We start from the raw sequence: 22,759 nt of genomic DNA on the forward strand, positions 1-22,759 counted from the left end.
GTGTCCACATGTGCTTATCTTGTTAATTCTTCTTTTCCAGTTTCCATACATTGTCACACTTTATCGTAATCGAGGAAAGCTGTTTTTGAACTGTTTTTCTTTTGGTTAATTGCCATGATACAAAGGGCTTCTATTGAATTGTCTGTTATAGACAACCAGATGAACTGCATACTAACAGCTCAACAGGAAACCTGACGTGCGTGTTATTTCACAATGGAAATAACTATGCATCGGTAATAGGACAGTCGATCCCTCTCGACATAGGACATTCTGTGGCCTACTCCAAATACCACGTGCTCTATGCTGGAACAGAGCCAGAGATTAGCATTGGTAATTTTGAGACAGACTTTTTGTTAGTGTTTTGCATGATTGAACGCCAGCTCTAAATACAAAAATATTTACATGTTTAGTGGTTTCTGAAATGTCGTAACTATGAACTTGAATCGGTGGAACAGGTCAGCGCTGCTACTCAAGTAGCACATGTAACGCCATACATTTATGCTCAATTACAAGTAGAAGTAGTCAGTTCTAAGACATGTCATAAGTACTTCTAGTGGAAGACGAAATGAAAGGTCTGAGAATTACTAAAAGTCAGTAAATATCAAAGTATATTTGGTCGGGGGTAGGGTGGCTACATACTCTCAACAGTTAGTCGAAGGTGTCTACATACGTAATCGCAAAATGTATCGCCGCATATAACGCAAAATGACTATAATGAAACCACCCATGGCCACAATCTTCGAAAAAATATACTCAGTTACCTTCATCCATAGGCTATTTTACGTGTGATGATAGCGGTGCAATATAAATCACTCAGCTACTTTCTACTTTACAAAAATTAAATTGTAAAGGTAATTAGTTCATCCAGAATACTGTTCAGGTAGCTGTTGAAGTAGTTGTAAAATATTACCACTTCAGTAAGTACTGCAAGTAGCCAAAATCTACCTGAGTCCCTCGAAAAAGTAGAAATATTCAATATATATAATATCTTAAACACGTGACGTGATGGATCAAAAATAACGTCAGATTCGTATTCAGTGCCCCTAAATTAGGCATAATTGACCCAAAGAAGTCCTGGCGCAAAAATCGTGCTGACCGGTGCTAATCTCGTATATAAAATAACTCTTAGTCGCATGGCTGGTGTCATGTCACTTGCTATCTTGACAACAGCGATTCTGAATGCAATCCAACTTCGATCATCGAGAATACTGTCTAACGTCAGTCTATTCATTACATTCAATACCCGACCTGCATTCGAGTACCCGCGGAGCGTTGTGCACATCCCTAGTAATTCTCTAAATATCTTTCTGATATTCGCCCAAGTTATTTGATAGCATCTTTACTTCCAAACAATGTGAGTGACCTTACTGCTAAGTTGAGGCCTGTATTATCAGCGCGGAACCACAACAATTCGGCATTGGATTTTATACATTACTCCTATCTGACATAAATGAAGATTACTTCCTTGTATTGAGTCACGTCCGCACATTTTTGCGTCACTCACTGAAAGAGTGAATGAAATAACGACTGCATACTGCAGTGCACAGACAGGGGATTGTTTGTAGTCGTTTAGGGATCACGCAGCCGCATTCTGGCCTAGTGAACCATTTGTTGAACTTGTGTCGCAATTTTCTCATGACTGGACTCGATTCGAGTCACTCTTTTATATTGACTCGACTTGTATATTCTATATCAGTGGTTCTCAACCTTTTTCACCCCGCGGACCGATAAAATTTTAAAAAATAGTTGGCGGACCGGTGCCCTTTCAAAAATTGAAATCAACTCAAACGGTGGAGTATGCAACCGTTTTTTTGCAACTATATGGTGCTGGATAGTGACATTCTGATGGTTTTCATCGTAAGCATCTTCTCTGCACCTTGTTTGCCGTTACAATTCTACATTCCACAATACATATTTCATTTCCTCCTTTAGTGAAATATTCAGTTATTTGAATCGATTTCATACAGATTTCTCAACGAAAAGGATGAAAGAAAAACCAAGAATTATTTCATTTATGACACTAATTTCGATTGTCCTTTGCTCGTCCAATTTCCTTTTCTTACAAGATTGAAAGGGACACTGTATCAGAAAAACTAAGTCACTCACTAACATCATACTAAAATTGTCTGTCGTTACCAGGTAGTTCGACCTGAAAATACTTTTTTGACCCAAAAACTGACTGATTTTTACATTAAAACACTTTATTTAAGGAAATCTGGCTGTATGAAGAATTCCAGTAGGTACATCACGTATTATAGTAGAAATATTTGACATTTGTTGTAGTACAACGAAAGATATACTTTCCTACATTCTCGGTTAGGAAGTGTCTGTCCTTACTAGGTACCTTGCCAAGAATGGCGAAATAACGTTAAACAGTGGCAGCTGTTGGCTGACAACACTGAATTTGTGCGTGCGTACACTGATGGTGACACACCATGTAGCTTCATTCTGACAATGGTGTCTACATCACGATTTTTCATAATGCGCTTCTTGATATAAGAACCATGTAATGCCTGCGCACTGCGCAGTCTTGCTTCAGTTAGGTTACTGCGGTACGTTGAGCGTAACATCATGTCAACCTATTTGTTTAATTTGAATGTTTATGATTCACAATGAGCAGACAATGTGCCTTCTATAACGGTAGGCCTATAAAGCAGGCTACAAGCTGTAAAATGTCAAACATTAAGTTTAGCGACAGTGTAAAATCTACGATACAAACGAAATGCAGGTTTTAAAAAAAAATTGACTTTGTAAAACATTTTGACATTTTTTGACCTAATGCCACAATTTTAACCTTATTTTGACTTTTTCTGACATGTCAAAAAATCGCTTTAGGTATTACGAATTCTGAGCTGTTTATGATAAATTGAATTCAAGGGCGTTGCCAGGAAAAAATTAATGATTGGAGCAAAAATTTGATGAGGTAAAAGAAGCCCCCATTTTAACGATATGAAAAAATATTGAAACATATCAAAAAACACAACTTTTAAGGTGATATTTCACCCATATACTTAATTTTATGAAATATCAGTGCGCCTCCACTTCCGCATGAAGCGCGAAAATATTTTGAAGGTAATGGTTGGATTTGGTCAGTGATATTGTTACTTGCATTGGTATTGACACCCCATACGGCGATCAACCGAACTCCTGTGGGAATTGGTCCCCTCGATCTCTCTTCCCACGGCTACTGGAAAGTCCGTCTTCATTGCCACGCACTCAGGTAGGCGCACAGTATACATCTGACATAGTGGCGCGAAGAAATTCCCTAATTTATGCCTGCATTTTGTCAATAATATTAGTAATTGCATATCATAAAATTGCCCACGTGATCAGTTTTAGCAGTAGAGATGAAGGAGGTGCTGTCGTTAATCTGTTGCATGTTGTTTTTCGTGACATTCCGGCTGCTATATGGTTAAAGGATTTTGGAATCGCACAAATGTGCCAGACTAAATAACAAGAACCTCTTTCGTGAGCCACGTCTTATTATGCCATAATTACGTAAGTACGTCCGAAAAAACATGTTGTATGAGCTTAAACACCATTTGCACCCAAAATAGTCAACGTATACGATGTGGAGTGACTAGAACCCTCCAAATCGTCGTCGGTTCAACAGTTTTTGCACGCAAATATAGATGATTTTTACGAAATGGGGGTTCCGATGATGATGACCGCCGACCGAAAAAATGCTGCATAACAATGTAGTCCTGGTTAAAGATAATTTTGGTCTGTTTTTGACAGTGATCGGAAGCCTTTTTCGTCGATGGAGCCATATTTATATTATATTTTAAATTGTCAATGCCGATCCACTGTCCCGTCACAATTAAATATTGGTTAAAAAACAAACAAACAAAAAACAATAAAAAACATGTTTTAAACAAGGGCCTTGTTTTAAACATGTTTGTTTTAAATACATTTTTGTTCTAAATGCAACCCTAATTGTCGCAGGTGAGGCACGACCCGCCATTGCCTCAGCTGTACCCCTCCTCTCCTTTCGCTCTGCATTTTTAACAATTAACATGGAAATTGGTAATGTTGGATGAAAAATGTTCAAATTCAGTGATTTATGAACATCGACGGTAAATATCAATAATCATTGAAGGTTTTCATAATTTTCCTGAACTCATCCTGGCAACAGAAGAGTCAGTCAAAATGATGTACAACCATTTTAGTTTGATGTCGCGAGATAGTGTAATGGTTATGCGTCCGGCTTCTCGAGCGTTAGGTTGTGGGTTCGATCCCCGGCCGGGTCATACCAAAAACTCGAAAAATGGTATCCGCAGCTATCCTGCTAGGCGCTCAGCAATCACGGATAGCATGGAGGAGAAAAAAAAACGGGGGCGCAGACTAGATGACCTCATGGGGCCGTATCGCAACTCCGTCGCCAAAGCATCTCGATGGTGCAGGCGAGAAAGAATATCATATCTCTCTCTCTCTCTCTCCAACCACTTTCTAGTTTGATGGTAGTGAGTGACACCTTTAGTTTCGCTGATACAGCTTCCAATTCAATCTTGTAAAATATGGAGATTGGACGAGCAAATTTCAATAGAAAATATAAACTGAAATTAGGACGTACGAAAATATTTTTTTATCCTTTTCGTTGAGCAATCTGCATCAAATCGATTAAAATAACTGAAGATTTCACTAAAGGAAAAAGGACAATATGTATTGTAGAACTTATAATTGCAACGGCTAACAGGACCTAGAGAAAACGCTTTCGCATACACGCACGTCAGTGTCTCACGAGCCAAGCACCTCACCACACGCAGCTGACTTGTATAGGCTATATGCGCAACTCACGCGACTGACCGAATGAATGCATATTAAATCATTCTGCATATGGCATTCGACTCTTCCTCCTGGCGTGATTCTATCTAAATTATGGGGTTACCATCAGAGGTGGTCAAAGTAGTCAAGTAAGCTACTCAAGTAGAAGTAGAAGTAGTGACGAAAAAATCTACTCAACTACGAGTAAAAGTACTTCTTCCATAAGCAACCTAAAATTACTTGAAGTAGAAGTAGAATTGACTGACTTTAAATATACTCAAGTAAGTAAGTAGCTGTGAAAACGATCGTAATTCGTTTGCATGGACTGTCAAAAGTTGCAAATGGAGCTATGCAAAAGGTGCAGTGAGCTTGATTCATATTGTTGCATCCCAGGAGGTGTCAATTTGTGACAGAATAAGAAGCAGTCGTTCACAACATGGGATGTAAATAATAGTATTGACATGGAAATGCGATACTAATCCTTTGTTTACTCGAACACCCCATTTAGAGAATATCATGGCATGACGCCCTCCCCCATATTATAGTTATTATAGTTCAGTCGAAGAGCAATACGGAGAAGTTGTGTCGGATACGTCTTCAACACTTTGCGCGATTAGTATACGTTAATTGAAAATATGGCAGTTCGTAAAAATGCCATATAGTGTAGAGCTTTATTTTCGGAAAATATAATGGATGTAATATAAGGCCTTATTACACTTGCTTTTATACTTCAACATGTATGTTCTACAGGCAAAAGAACTGAAACTATAATTAGAACTCAACGTATAATACTCGTAATTGAAAGAAAAATACAAATACCACTTCTAAAAAGCGGAAAATATATTTCATGTCTTTTGTCCAGAAAGTTTCTACGGTGGTCTGTTAAAACAGATCTAACGTTAAAAAACTTCAAAGTCCATTTTTCCAGATTAGGACACGTCATGGGCTGCTAGGCATAATAGGTAATTGCTAGATTGCGAAACGGTAGTTTCACGCGTTATGGAGGCCATACTTACTGTGATGAAATATTTGATATAGGCGACAATGCTGTGTGAACGGAACCACGCAACCCGGTAACTACATATATTCAATTATACTTTCGTTAAAACATATCTGTCACTCCATATGAATTGTGCGCGAAGCGCAACGAAAATTCTGGGTATTACGTGACCTTTATGCAAATTAAATGTTAGTACTACGTGAAAACAGCCCCGAAATTCCTTGGGCTATCCTTCTCATTGGGGGATTAAACTACTTCTACTTGACAAACTGAAAATAGCGAAAAGTAAGTAAGAAGTTCACAAAATATTACGAAGTAGAAGTAGAAGTAGCGAAAGAAAGATATACTTGAGTAAGTACCAGAAGTAGAGGAAAACTACTTGAGTACTTCGAAAAAGTAGAAGTACTTCGTAACTGACCACCTCTCGTTACCATATTCTGAGTTCCGAAAGAGAGGACGCTTTTTACAAGTCACAAAATATTAAGTAGCATTCATTAATACGATAAATATTACTACTACCGTCATATTGATAGGTTGGAAAATATCATTTTTCCGACCCCGCTTTCGACAGACCCGTCTCCGTGACCTATAATCGGCTTGAGTTGACATTTTTTTAGTCAAACTTGCCGCCATCGAATGCCATTTTTAGTTGTCTCTGTACGATCGCCTGATTCTCAAAGTTGTAAAGGAGTACGGATTGCAAAAATGAGGACATTTCGACGTCCTCGGAGGTCATTTAGATTTCTTGAAAAATTACAAATCCTCCTAAAGGAGGGCAAACGGTAACCCTAATCAAAATACCATGGCTACGTTGCCATCAATGCCGTGACAAAATACCGATAGAGTTCAGATACCTGCCAGCACGCGACACTTATACTTGTTCTCACGCGTAGAATACTGATACAAATACGTTGTTAAATAGACTAACCAGTTGGTGACAATACATTCAACATCCAAAGACTGATTAACAACGTTTAATGCGATTTGTATCCTCGATAATTTGCTGTCAATAGCGAGTCTCTGCATTCTACCTACATCCACTGCAATGGCAAATATATCTGATAAGAAGCTATATCCACAATATCAGCATGCTTGATGTACGTATTCACTAGCACATCAAAATTGCCGACACGGGCGTGATTTCTCATCCATAGCAGATACAAATGGTTGATTTTCCTGGTGGATGGAAAAGGCGCTGTTTCAGTGCGTTGTTCCTTTCAACGCGGAACTGGATTCTGTAAATTCAGCAAGACTCTTGTCCATTGAAATGACCGCATATAGTTCTCAAGACCCGAGTTGTGACCAAAGAACATACATTAATGCATCCAATCTTTTGGAAAATGATATACAGTGTTGCTGAAATCAAAGGTTCGGCGTGTCAAAAATACACAAACATATATACCTTGATGCAATGATATATACCTTGATACGTCTGTGCTGTGGAGCAATGAAGAGCACTCCAGTCGGCGCTATACAAGTACTATGCGGAGAAATGCCATTGGATTTACGACACAGATTCTTATGCATGAAGTTCAGGCATGCGATAATGGTAAATATGAATCACCCATGGAAAGACCAACTTTTATTGTCCTCATGGGAAGAATGCTGGCCAAAGCGAAAAACTTTTAGGAGTTTCAATCAAATATCAACATGGGATGGCTTCAAAGATATGAAATTGACGTTGTGCCAAGACCATATATACCTACACCCACACTCATATCGGCATGGAATGTGAAGAAGGCGTCTGTCGATATGAACATTACAAAACTATTAGTGAAAGGTCAACCCGGGGCGGCAACAATTGTCTACGAGTATATCAATGGCACATATGATGAAGGATTCTTGAAAATATTCACAGATGGAGCGAAAAGCCAAGCAGGTGCCGCCGGGGCGTTTTATATCTCTAAAAGTATACACGGAGCAAAATCGTCGGGAAAGAACTCGTCGTCATTTACCGCCGAGCTTGTTGGAACTCAACTGGCAATAGACTGGGCGAATGGAAATGCGCATCAGGACATTCTATTACTTGTTGATTGTGAGTGCCCTTCAAGCGATCCAGGAAATGGAATTGAAGTCTCGTCACCTTATCGGAAAGATTCTGCAAGGCATCCACGCATTGAAAGGAAGAGGAATCGGTGTCGTATTGGTATGGATTCCTGGACATGGCAGAATTCACGGGAACGAGAAAGCAGATCTCCTAGCGAAAACGGAAGCCGACTCGCCTGTTCTACAAGACGACGAGCCAAGCCTGACTTCGAAGGAAATCATTAAAATCATACGAACACATGTATATGAAGAGTGGAACTCGAGATTTGCAGGGTCCGAACCTGCAGAACATTTCAAAAAGTTTGTTCCCGATGTTTATTCAGCTGTTAGTCTCTTTGAAATGCCGAAGAAAAGCCAGTCAATTTTATTCCGCCTACAAACCGGGCATTGTGGATTAAGAGCACATCTCAACAGAATTGGTTTGTCGGATTCTCCAAATTGCGAGTGGTGTAATGAACTAGAAGACGTATCACACTACGTAATGTACTGTCGAAAGTACCGTCGCCAAAGGAAAGCGCTAATTAACAAATGCTCGCACCTCAAAGTACCAATGAAAGTGGAAGTACTACTGACAGACGCACGTCTCTTCAAGGATGTAATAGATTTCACTCTATCAACGAATGCAGTCATCTAATGCATGAACACTGAACAGTTATCACGAAAATGGCGAACAAAACCATTGAGTTAAAATCGCCCATCAAATCATACTCAACAACAACAACCTTGATGCAATGTGATTGTAAACAAAAATACTAATTTTCGGCAAAAATGTTGGTTGTCAAGCGATGAAAACGTTGAGATAGCCGTCAAACAGGAGCGATACCATAGAATATCGTATTATTAAGGACATCAATAAGTGCGAGTAACGAACACCGTAAGCAGAGCTGGTCAGTAACGAAGTACTGAGAATGACAGGCTACAACGGCTGACTATACTTGTAATACATACTCAAGAGTTTAAGTTTGTGGACTATTTCTACATACAGAAGCAGTCTTGAGGCAAAACTACTTACTTCAGACAATTCAGACAATTGTTTGGATTAATTTGGATCACTCTAATGCAGTAGTTTTCAACCGCCGGTCCGAGGCGAGTTTCCTTCCCGTCCGCCAGTTTTATTAGAATTTCATACCTCAATTCCAAAGAGCAAGAAGCTGAACATTTGTCCAATAATTAGAGAAATAAAGCATCAAATTTAAAATAGATTCAGAAGTTTGGAACGTATTTTCTGTTAGGTGTTAAGAGTTCATGGTAGATTTTGGGTGTGCGGCGGTGTATGTGTTGTATGGAACTGTTTAAAAGTAACCTACAACGCATCACGTACAGTTTATATGTGAAAGCTACGGATACTTTTAAACAAATTGAGTTAATTTCGGACAGTGCAATTAAGTGACACTTGGAAATAGCAGAGGCTATAGCAAAAAGCAAAGTCGCAATTCTGTCATGGAAAACCGAACAATCGCAATCATGTTGGTGGTCTTCAACATGACTAAGCGAGCTTCACCTCGCAGAAACATTAATAGAACCGAGTATAAATATCTAATATAAAAAGGTAGCATTAAATGAAGTTTGCAAGACTACATTTGACTTGCATACATTTGTCGTAATCAAATTTATAGTAAATTATTATCTAAAGGTTCACCTGTCCGCAAGATTAGTTTTGAAGTTTTAACTGTATGCTGAGAACCATACTGCTTTAATGAGTGCAATTTTCATAAGATCATGTGAAATAAGCGCTGTATCACCGTCATATATGTGTTTTCGAAGATTCTGCCTATTTATAGCATCCTTAGTCATTTGCATTAGTCGTGAAGAAGATACATTTTGAAATTTAAAATGTGACCACATCCGATTTGCTGCTAAAAGTAGGCGACTCCTCGACCAAATATACTTATTGAAAATTCATACGTGATTTCTTTTCAGACCTTTCATTTTCTAATTTCATCTGAATTAGTTTTGACGAATCGCTGATTCTACCTGAAATCGAGTAAAATTTTACGGCGTTTCTGCTATACTTAAACTTGACTACCTCTGAACATCAGTCAAACCGTTATAGATGAATTTTCAGGTTTGTAACCAAGTCACATGTCTCCGAGTCACAAGTCAGTCTCATTTTTATAGTTTCGACTCGAGTCAAGTCGAAAAATTTTCAATTCACCACCGAGTCAAGTCTGAGTCCAAGTCAGCGAGCAGAGGGTCGAATCCGAGTCATGGTAGTACGACTCGAGTCCGAGTCCAAGTTATTGTGTTTACTGCATGCTCCGTTTCCAGTTAAAGTCTTGTAAAACTAGGGTTACCATACGTCCTCTTTTAAGAGGATTTGTCCTCTTTTTTGACTTTTTTGAAAGTGTCCTAGGAGGACGCCCTTTTGTCCGCTTTTTTGAGATTTTGTCCTCTTTATTGAGAATTTTGGTCATATTTATAGCAAAATTCGACTGAGATGCCGTAAAGTAGCACCGAAGTGACGGTCCGGCGGGTATTTCGGGAGCCGGGTGGAGTTGACCTTTTTTTTATTTAGTCAACCGACCACAAGTGGGAAAAATTTACCATTTTTTGAGAATTCTACTCCGGTTTTGCAAGTCTGAAAAAGAGTCCTCTTTTTAGATTTCAAAAATTCCAAAATATGGTAACACTAGTTAAACCAAATTTTTATAGCTCGGTTTGGCGATATCGAATGGTTCACATATATAATATACTAATTTTCCTCACTTTTAACAGTTTCAGGTCGCATTTTAAAATACCAGTACCAATAGACGAAATCCCAATAGTGTGGTTACTTAACTATACTATTCTTCGAAATTACAATGAAATGTTGGTCTTATTGGCAGTCTGAGTCTCTAGTTATATGACTTGATCCGAGTCATGCGCAATGACTCGAGTCCAAGTCGAGTGAATACACAGATTGACACGAGCTGAGTCGAGTCATTTCCGTATTTTAAGAAAATGAGTCAAGTCAAGTCGAGTCATCAGAAAAGCGCGACTCGAGTCGATTCATGACTCGAGTCATTACAACCCTGTGAAGTCCGCACAAGAAGTCATCACGATCAAGTATAGCCTATATTATTGATTATGGACCAGAGTATTGTCGATGACGTCATGAACAGTGACGTAGTCATATTGGTCATAGTCACGGTTGACTTGACCTATTCTATGCTGGTTGGATGCGGCTGTATCGTAAAGCTCGTATGCAGCATTGTCGATGTTGCCCACGAATTGGGCCGTTTGCTGGGCGATATCGCTGCCTCCAGTACCAGACACTTGTTGACTGGCTAGTCTTGCGCTCACATCATACGTCTCGTAGGTGCCGTCGTTGATTATCGGTCCGAGGCTCGGCGGTGCGCGTTGGTTTGCCACCATCGTCTGGTCCGCCTTGATATTTATTTTACTTTTATAGTGATAGTGGTTGAAGATTCTCCTGGGATGAAATAGAATGTCGGAATTTCACCATATTCGTGCATCCTTTCAGAACATGCATATAGACGTTGAGGGTCGGTTACGTTGCGTAATCAAGATCATGATAGTTGAGATGTGACTTCATAGCTACTGGGAAGATAAAACCTTTGTTTGCACATGCACGTGCCTGAGCTATTGCCGTTGTTGGATCCTAAATAAATTTCCATCATCATTACTGTGAAACAAACTTTCAAATACATGACACCACATTTCAGGGGTACAGAAACGATTGTATAATGACGTAAGTAGTGATTCGATTTCTCTATTTTATCATTTTCATGCCTGCAATACCGAAGAAGCGACGACTGCAGCTAATTACTGGTATCATGATTATTTTCTTGGACCATGAAAAATAGTCTGGAATAACGGTATGTGGTATGACCAATCAGTCTATCCTAATGTTAGAATGTATAGCTTTTCGAGTCATGATTTCTTAAATGCTGAAATAAGTCTGATGAGATAGTTCAGTGGTCAGGAACCAATGGCTCGCGAGAAGGGCTGGGCAAAGTCGAGTGCCTGGGTGATTCGATTCTGAATCGAGTGTTATATAGGCTTCGGGTACTATGATGTCATAAATCAGGGTTTCAACGCTACCACATTAGAAAATACTACCGAATCTTCAATTTTTGTTGATAAATTAGCTCTATAAGTAGCATGTAACGAATAATTTCAGTACTCGAACAAATTCTGCCTACTGCTTGACTCGCGAATTCGACGAAGCATTGAAATCTTGGATTGCAAGTTGCGTTGACTGATCAGGGAGTATATAGCTGACATGGCGACGCCGGTATGATAATATATTTTTCCAACCCACAATATCTTCCTAATCAATGGCGACAAATGAACTCCCTAAGAAGTGACATTCCCGATTACAAATACAAGTTACATAAACAGCCATCCACCTCCACCATTTTTAGGTATAGCTTTCTAGCACTGCTGCCACTGGCTTGATTAGCGTGGGAGTTGTAACATCACATGGCGAATCCCATGTAGTGAACTTCGATCTCAGGAATATTCAATTATGGCGAGACAGTTGATATAGGCATAGTTATAAGCCACTCTAGGGCCAATCATGGCCATGGGTCAATATGCCTCTTTTAGCCTAAAAGGTTTTCGACCCCCGAGGGGGCTCGTTGGTAAAGTGCCCGTCTTCTCGTTCCATAGGTCGGAGATTGGTATCCCAGTTACTTTTGAGCAAAAGCCTGGAATAACTGGCATCGACGGCTTCACCGTTATCAGCTCGTCACGCCTAGATGGCGTGAAGGGAAATAGTGGTGGAGCCTCCTTGATACCCATGGTTCCATATCCATAGTTCTTGAAATATATTTTAATTTTCCAACGCTTACTTTTTGAACCAGAAGATAACCAGTGCAAGGAGAAGTAGTGACACAAATCCACAGATAACTCCTATCACGATTCCTTCTGACGAAGCTCCTAAACAAAAAAAACTGTTACACAGATTTCTATAAATCCCAGAACTGTTAAAGCAATCGTCATCTTGATGGAGTTTGAATGAGTATACGCTACCCAACGCTTACGGCGCATGAAGTCAAATGTTCATTGCAATACCCTGCACCACAGCAACTCTATATGATAGCTCATCGCCTTTGTTTGACACTATAGTACTATGGACTGCTATACTTGGTTTTATGTAGGCTCTTTCACTTCAATTTCAAATTCGAAGTGTGTGTAACAATGAGACATATCGCAAAATCGATTAGTATTATACCATATACATGTATATTTGTATATATCATAATGACATTTTAAAAGAGGTGAGTATGTTCAAATTTTGAGTAAATAGTCATACGTAGACTATAAGGCACTAGGCATCAGGCTTCAACATTCCTTCCTTACGAAGAAGAAACATGTTCAATCCAGAAATTCTGAATCACCGGTAGGACCCTCATACATTTTAAGGAGCCACAACAATGTCTTTGTCTCGCAGTAAGATTTAAAATCAACCGACATATTACAGATGACTATGAATAACACAGACTTGGGAAGAATTTAGCCTACATATAATTTCACACGCTCTATTTCAAACCTAGACAATACATATTCCCGACAATCTTGAATTACCACCTACTTATTCCGGATTATAATCGAGTCAACATGGACGGCGTTTGGAAATATAGGAGAAAGGCCATAAGTCTGTTTCGGAAATCGTGAATTCGGATACCGGAAAAAAACTTTCAGACCCGGCGGCCAATCGCGAATCACTTCAATGAATATTTTTGTAACGTAGGCCCTAATATTGCTTCTTCTATTACAAGACCTGTGTCGTCAGGTCAGGTCTGGTCAGAGGTGAGATCGATATCCCAGTCTATTGTGCTTGAACTTGCGACCAAATTTAAAGTCGAAGTAGCCATCTACAAACTGAAATCGCACAAGGCCGTCGGCTATGACCAAATCCCATCATGGTTTTTAAAAATGATAAGCTTGCATGTCGGTCAGTATATCGCCCACTTTTTCAATTTCATGATAGAAAATGGAGTCTACTCAAGCTATGTAAAAAGCCAGAGTAGTCCCTGCCCAGCAAACAATTTACAGACCAAAGATGTAGAAAAGCTAAGTTGATTTGGTAAATATGAGAGCTCGGCGGGTAGTAGAAAGGGGCATTTTTGTCGACTCAATTCAATGTCTTTTCTACGTATTTTAATAATGTAAATATTACGCAGATAATTTAGCGTTTTCTCATGAAATGAGTTGGATAAGGGCCATTCCATACACAGACAAACGATGTTCACATCACTACCTCTTCAAATCTCCTGAAATTTGGTACACGCAGAGATGAGCTTATTCCAAACAGGATGAACTTTATTTTATGAAAATTGGACTTTGGGGTCGAAAGTTACGTCACTTTGAAAATTGTCAATTTTCTGATCATTTCGGGTCTGCACATCTCAGGTTTTTTTAATGAAATATTCAAGAAGGTGTAGCTAGATGTTGGACGACAGTTGAGATACGGCGCTTGGATTTATCTGAAGCTTGTCTGATCTTCTATATTTCCAAGTGAAATTTAATACCCTGAAGGTTAGGGTCGAAGGTTAAATTGAGGGGGAAATCTAAAATCAGTCAGGCGTTACACGATTTAGACAGCGGATTGCTCAAAAACATATTTAAATATTTTGGAAAAAACGATCTTAAATGTAAGTTTGCTTCAAGGAGAATTCGTTCATAGCTGTTTGATTTTGGTTTTGAAACTGTAAAGTGATGAAATTGCAGTTTTAAGAGCACACTTCATTTGTACATGGAAATGCAGTACTAGTAGGGCGTGTTCGGACATCGAGTCTGGGGTGTGTGCAGGCAACATGTCTGGGGTGTGTTCGGACTGTGTTGCCATTCGGACATCGTATCTGGGGTGAATTCGGACTGTTTTGCCCCTCGGACAACGTGTCTGGGGTGTGTTCGGGACATCATGTCTTGGGTGATTTTGGGCAGTTTTGCAACTCGGCTAGACAATGTATACTCGGCGTTCGAGTGTTGCTACGTTGCTATTGATCACAGTGTAAAACGGGTTTCTATACTTGCTACCGATATTACCCCGTTAACAAGCTATACAGCAGTATAGCCAACACTAACACCCTAATCGCACTGATCTGGTTTTTATGATATAATGAACATGTGAAATCGAGAAGGACCTATAATACGCATGCTAGATGTTTTACATCAGGCAGCGATATCAATTCCATTGATTGGTTAAATAAGCGTCATTCGCTGACTATACCGACAGGTAGCGTATTTCGCTCTTGATGTTGTGTGATTGTGGGTCAAGCTAAAATTTTTGTAATTGTCAAGGTGCATGCTCATTTAGTGTTGAATTTTTTTGCTGCCAGCGCCATGCATAGAGTAGCCCGCAGTTGAAATGCAGTAAATTTCAACCAAAGATGTTAAAATGATGTGAAAATTGTGATATATGAAAAAGGTTCACAGTGAAGAACCTACCAAGGTTCGTTTGTGAACGTGAACCGCTAAATTTCTGAGGTTCACACACAGAACGCGAATGTGAACCTCACGTTCACACCATCCCTGGTAATTGCATTCATAATCAAAGATTTTGCGGGCCACAAAATATGCGTCTGCGGGCCGCGTGTTGAGAACCCGTCGGCTAGATAAAAGAACGGCTCAGTGGTATTATAAAGTTCTGAAATGCCATCTCCTTGTCCATTTTATCCACTGAAGACGGTTTTAAATCAAAATACAGCAACGTCATTTTCACATATATTATGTACATAAATAAACCACAATTATATATGTACTACCTAAATACTCAAATACCGTTGCAGTAATTCAATCTGTTTTATGTCAACCACCTATTGTAAATTCAAAATAATCAGTTTGAATATAATATCAATACGAAGTTGGAATGTTTCATCCGTATTCGAATCTGAGGCCCATCAAAGATACTAGCTTTTGGATTCTAGATTGATAGAGATACTATAGGTAGGCCTATACCTAATTTGTTGGCTCAGCAGAAAAATGTCCATTTACAAGTCAGAGACGAGACGAATGTAAGTATTGTAGTTTAGCTATATCCAAGAACAAATCTGATGGATTTATACTCCGAGTTCATCTTGGTAGAATGACCAATTGGTACCGGAGAAAATTGTGCAAAACTACAAATGTTAGGCTTGACAAACTGTTTTGGCAGACAAAGATCTAGCACCAGGTCTTGTTAAATCAGCAACCTTGAAACCCCCAGAATGGTCTCCGTGTTGTTCGGCCAATATATATATATATATTTCATATTGTTTATCAGTGTAATTGCTTGTAACCGATGTGACGTTGGGAAAAACTTGTTCGTAGTTGTGGCTGTATAATGCTAAGAGACGTCATTTGGGTGACGTCGAATCAAAGTCTGCTACTATATTACGCGTTTGAAGGTATCGTAAATTTCAATTATCCATCTTTCGTTTAACTAAATATATACTAGTTATATTGAACCTGTGTCGAGAGACCGCATTATAGAGATGGTGGATTGCACTTCCAGCACTCTATTTGTAATCGCTGCATTGGAATTGCTTGTATCCATGGTGGTGGTGGTGCTGCCGTGTGTTGTAGTCGTTAAATCTTCGTACATTGTTTCTTCCATCGGATTTCCACTTGTTCTTATGTTGAAAACACCTGAAAATGTACCATTGAGACTTTAAAGTACGACTACGAGCTACGACTCTTCTAACTGTCGAATTTACCTATATACTGTTTCTGATTTTATAAGTATATAATAAATCACGATAGCTTCGTAATGAAGCGTAACCTTTGGACCGTTTCCACCACCTACGACTTATACTGTGGTAACACATTACTGCACGCATTTCCGTGCTAAATAGCATCAGCGTTATTATGATTATTGTCCTGACTTAGACCCAATATCCAGCGACCAGGAACGCAGAACGCTTAGTCCAATACTACTTTAATATTAGCGAGTCGTACAACTTAAAAGCAACTCGGCAAATAAGGAATGACCATACCCACGACAGCGGGTGCAATATAAGGCAGCGTAATAATTACATCAACAATGATTACTAACACCACAATTATACAAATAGTTCTGTGTTATATAAAAATGATTTAATTTTCGGGAAATAGCCATGATGTTATTCATAGCGATATATTATGCATATAACAAACCTTCTCGGCATCTGTATGTGACCTTGAGATACTTGGAAACGCCGGAACATGGCTCATCCTCAAATATATCGTTGTTGACTAGTAGCAAACAAGACGTCTTGTTCTGACATGAGCGCTTCACAACTGTCAAACTGTGTCTACTGTCGCATTTTCCTGTCCAGGCAATTCCCCCACATCTGATTCTGTGATTATAAACGGTATTCAATTATTACGTTATAACATATTAATATTTATTTAGCTTAATATTATTATGTAATCTTATTAAAATATAATATATTATTATATTATAAACGCTCATCTGGCACATGGTCCGGCATCTCACAACATATTGCGGAATAATCAACCTCAATGGACATGAACTATGGAGTTCGCAGTTAAGGACCGTTTCGCATCTCAAAACAAACGTTTCACCAATCATCAGAGGTGCAATCTTATTATTTTGCAGCAATACCCCTACACCCCCACTCACAGCAGGTTAATATGATATCCAGCATACCTCGGAATTGAAGCAAGCAGGGTTAAAGCAATGAGAATCACAATTACTGAGAAGCTGCCGTATCTACTTGGCGGACCCATCACTTTGACATGCGACACTCACTTGCCTACATTGTATTGCAAATCAATTCAATGTAGCCTACACATACAGAGTGTTCACAGTATTCTTTTGTAAAAGTGAATCTATGCTAGCATCGTCTATCTCAATGAACTCCAAGATTATGTGGATTATATCTCGGCCCCTCGCCAACACCATCCGCCGTAATTGCACCTTTGCTGATTATGTATCTAAGTCAGTTACACTCTAAATGTCTCCTATACCCCACACTCGTGGCATGTACGGCGTACGCTCACGATGTTATCTAAATCCATCATGCGAGGAGGCAAGGTAAGGGATTGTGCAAATAACTAACTGTAAGTTGACAAAAGATTACCGGGAACGTATTTATATTTTGTAATTATATTTGAAAGTTGATATTCATTAGCATTAAGCTAAGATCCATTGCCAATACGACATTGCATTGCAAATTGCTGAGCAGTAGGTAGTTTAATTTTACGAATTAAAACTTCAATAGTTATGTAGCAATATGCGAAATCCGGTGTATATACTCCAAGCCACCTCCTGCGGTACCTCAATGTACATAGCCGACCGTCGGTTTGGGAATGAGTTGAATACCAATTCACAGGACTAGTACCTCACCCATCAAGAAACTGTTCATTTCCGTAGCTGGCGATATTCATTAGCATTCAGATAAGATCCATTGCCGATACGAAATCGCATTGCAAATTGCTGATCAGTTGGTTATAGTTTAATTCAATATAGTTACGTAGCAAATATGTTAAATGAGGTGCTTGTATGTATATACTTCGTGTGACCCCATGCGGCACCTCAAAGTCAATAGCCGACCGTCACTTTGGGAATGAGTTGAATACCATCAGCACCGTAGTACCTCACCCATCATAATACCCGTCCCTTCCGTAGCTGGCCGACACGATATTCAAAACATCGTTCCCTTGACACGACACATTCCATGATTTGTTTTCGCAAATATATTGCGTTTTATCGATCATAACTTGCGCTACTTGATGAAGTATTGTTGCATGAAACCGCAATGCTAGCTATGAACTCAGTCGATTGTAATCCGAAAATGTAACGCGTAACTGATAGGCCTGGTAAAATCGAGTACCCGAGTAAATCGATTGCGAGTCGGATAATCGAGTATTATACGCCTCGTTAGGACGTCATATACATTGAGAAAGACATGGAAATTTCAATCAAAGAGAATAACGCAAGGTACACATAATTATAATCAAAAATAATTTCGTATTCGTTAAATATAATTGTGACATTGCGCTTTGCGACAATCCTGCTGGAAATCCACAAAAATATCGTTTCCATGAACAATGAACATGCAGGTATAACTCGGTGTCACATGTTTTGTATCATTTGATGCGGTCATTATATATGTTTCAAGGCTCCCACGTTGGCATGAAAATATAGTGAAATGATATCACTGGTCTACAAATTTCGAAAAATAAATTTTGTCAAAAATTTTAATGACTGACTTGGGCTAATTTAAGATTGCTGAATCTGATTCTGTGCTCAGAATTTCTCCATCACGTCAGATTTTTCCGTATGAAGTTTTCTGATTTTGCATGAATGAATCAAATTTTGGCTTTCGTTAGTGATATCACGGTAAGAATACAACAGCAACTGAGCAAATATTGTTTGTGAAATCATCTATCATGAAATCTGGGTTGTTGGAGTACAGAATGAGTGAGTTTTCGGTGAATTGGAATCCAGTAATTCTCTATCTTCGTTCAATCAGAAGCTCGACCCATAAAATTACACTGGTCTAAAAATTTTCAAAATAATTTTGTCCCAAAAATTTTAATGATTGATTTCGGATAATTTTAGGTTGCTGAATCCGATTCTGTTGTCAGAATTTCTCTACGGCGTCAGGTTTTTTCGGTATGTATTTTTTCATTTTCCTAAATTAATCAAATTTCGGCTTTTGTTAGTAACATTACGGTCACCGCAATACAGCAACAGATCAAATACTGTTATTGAGATCATCTATAATGATGAAACCGGGGTTTTTGTAGAACAGAATAACCCAGTAGGTCCGTACCTAATTTAGTTCCATACGTTATCTATTTTTATACATACGTCCTGCAGACTTAATCGGTCAATACATTTTGTGACAGCACACTGCTCTTTTGTAAAACGTAAAAGTTTGCAAACAATAAACATCGTATTATTGGTATATTATGTATAAGAGAATTGTTCACTCTGGTACATGACCCGAATATGTGGCCCTTTAAGCTTGTTTTGAAATATTTAAAGAATCAAGATGTCTGCTTTTACAACGAAAAAAGTGCTTATCATGATAACTTGACAGAATCTATCACCAATAATCTCCACATGTACTTCTCTTGCTAATTCGTCTATTCCAGTTTCCATACATTGTCATATTTTATCGGAATCGAGGAAGCTGTTTCTGAAGTGTTTTTCTTTTGGTTTATTGCCATGATACCAAGGGCTTCTTTTGCATTGTCTATTATAGACAACCAGATGAATGGATACTGCTTACTAACAGCTCAACACGAAGCCTGAAGTGCGTGTTATTTCACAATATAAATACATATGCATCGGTTCTAGGACAGTCGATCCTCCTTGACATAGGACATTCTGTGGCCTACACCAAATACCACGCGATATATACTGGAACAGATCTACAGATTAGCATTGCTACTTTCGAGACTTCTTTTAGTGTTTGCATGATTAAACGCCAGCTCTAAATACAAAAATCTTTACGTTTTTGGTATTTTCTGATTTGCCGTAATATTTTACTATGAACTAGAATCGGTCGAAGTGATCAGCGTTGCTACTCAAGTAGCACAAGTAACGCCTTACATTTCTGCTCAATTACAAGTAAAAGTAGTCATTTCTATGACAAGTCAGAAATAGTTCTAGTGGAAGACGAAATTGATGGTCTGAGAATTACTAAAAGTCAGTAAATATCTAAGTATATTTGGTCGGGGAGAGGGTGGTCGCATACTTTCAGCAGTTAGTCGGAGGTGACTACGTAATCGCAAGATGTATCGCCCTATATAACGCAAAATGACTATAATGACACCAACCATGGCTAGAATCTTCGAAAAAATATACTCAGTTACCGTCATTCAGAGGCTATTTTATGTGTGATGATAGCGGTTCATTATTATCCTTCAACTACTTCCTACTTAACAAAAGGAATTAGGTCATCCAGAATACTGTTCAGGTAGATGTTGAAGTAGTTGTAAAATATTAACACTTCAGTAAGTACTGCAAGTACCTAAAATCTACCTGAATCTCTTGAAAAAGTAGAAATATTCAATATATATAATATCTCAAAAACGTGACGTGATGGATTAAAAATAACGTCAGATTCGTATTTAGCGCCCCTAAATTAGGTATAATTGACCCAAAGTAGTCCTGGCGCGAAAATCGTGTTGACCGGGTAATTCTCGTATCTAAAATAACGATTTTGAATGCGATCCAATTTCGATCATCGAAAATACTGTCTAACGTCAGCCTACTCATTATATTCAATACACGACTTGGATTCGAGTATCCAGGGCGTTGTGCCCATCCCGAGCAATTATGTAAGTATCTTTCTGATCTTCCCACGAGTGTTTTTGACTGCATCCCTATGCTACTTTCAAACAATGTGAGCAACCTTACTGCTAATTCGAAGCCTGAATTGTCAGCTTGGAAGCACAACAATTCGGACCAGGAGTTTACACATTGTTCCTATCTAGAATTAAAAAAAAAAACAATACTTCCTTGTATTGAGTCACGTCAGCAAACTTTGACGTAACTAAAAGGAAAGGAAATGACGTAGTTTTATTTTTGTCCTTGATGTTTTTTGCGGCATATACACCGACTCATGATACACATGCACACGATCTGTGCATATGCATACCATGAGTGCATGATGTGCATATGGCGCTGGACAAAGAAGTGCAGATATAGCCTTTACGGCTTTCTAAGTCATGCACCACCCCGCCATGCTATCCCAGTAATGCATGAGCGCAAAGCAGGAAATCATGGATACCAGTGCTACTAATCAGGTCTTTGGTCTGACCCGGGCGGGGATCGAACCCACGACGTACCGATCAAGAAGCCGGACGCTTTACCATTACGCTGTCTTGTCGGTGTAACTCACCGAAAGAGTGAATGAAAGAACGACTGCACTGACTATGAATACTTAGTGGTCGTTTAGGGATCGTGCAGTCGCATTCTGGTCTAGTGACCAATTTTTGGGGATTACGTCGCAGTTTTCTCGTGACTGGACTCCATCCGGGTCACTCTTTTTGATTAACTCGACTTGCATATTCTATGTGACTTGATTTGAGGCAGAGGTCTCAAACTCAAATGGGTTTGCGGGCCAATTTCCTAATTTTGATGTCGCCGCGGGCCGCAGCCCTATTATAATAGGGGTATTCAATGTATAATATCCAAGTAGGCCTTATTTGACGGCACCTTGCAGCCAGGCTTCCACAAATATCGTGAAAAATGTAATTTACTATTATACTATTCACGCTTGGCACGAAATAATGTTCAAATATTTTAATCAAATAAATTTCCCGTGCCCCCTGTATAATTTCAACACAATTTCTGATGCTACCTATATAAAAATCAGAAAGCCCATGCACATGAAATCGCGAGTAGCGCGAAGAATATTTTCCAGTTGAATAAATTGGCTCAGAAAATATTCCACAGCATATAGGCCTGTTTCCACAATGCATCTCGTACCCCAGATATGGTGCTTCTTACCACGAAGCGGCTACGGACCGCTAGTTAAGAACCCCTGGAATAGAAATGACGAATCGCCGAAGAATCCATTGGTGGTACAGCTGTGGAACGTACCACTACCTTACTCGCCCCCGATGATGACATGGATAAAGAGAACAGACATCACCAAGGATGTAACCAAATATACGTCACGGGGTCCACAGAATGCCAATGTTTTCCATACAGATTGATTAGATATCTGTATACCTTGGGCAACCCAAGCTACGGGCTTTTGAAATATTACTATTCCCCATGGCAGTGTCATAGATTGTTGCGTCCGTAGGATTACCAAGTCATTATTCCGGGACGCGAGTCGTTCTCTGATTTTAACTTTTGACCAGGGCTTTGGAGCAGGAGCTGGAGCCCGGAGCCGGATCCCCGGAGCCGTGCATTTTTACCGGATCTGGAGCCGGAGCCGGAGCTCTACATGAAATTCAGCCGGAGCCGGAGCCGGAGCCAGTTATTTGAGGGGTAGCTCCAGCTCCGACGTATTTCATAAGATGCTATTATATATGCAACTACCATATCTG

The 22,759-nt window shown here is 39.3% G+C and overlaps 1 protein-coding gene across 1 annotated transcript; it reads right to left on the reverse strand.

Moving 5' to 3' along the window:
* Nucleotides 1-10,867: 10,867 nt before the first annotated feature.
* On the reverse strand, nucleotides 10,868-19,035 carry LOC145443410 (uncharacterized). Its single transcript, XM_080321379.1, has 5 exons — nucleotides 18,345-19,035; nucleotides 16,895-17,076; nucleotides 16,208-16,387; nucleotides 12,607-12,694; nucleotides 10,868-11,222 (listed from the first exon to the last, which is right to left on the reverse strand). Exons 1-5 carry the CDS (start codon nucleotides 18,458-18,460, stop codon nucleotides 10,868-10,870), a joined length of 921 nt encoding a protein of 306 aa, XP_080177505.1. The 5' UTR covers nucleotides 18,461-19,035.
* Nucleotides 19,036-22,759: the final 3,724 nt, after the last annotated feature.

The sequence above is a fragment of the Botryllus schlosseri genome, chromosome 7 (assembly GCF_051294905.1).
Source record: "Botryllus schlosseri isolate E-star chromosome 7, Bs_hap1, whole genome shotgun sequence".
NCBI lineage: Eukaryota > Metazoa > Chordata > Ascidiacea > Stolidobranchia > Styelidae > Botryllus > Botryllus schlosseri.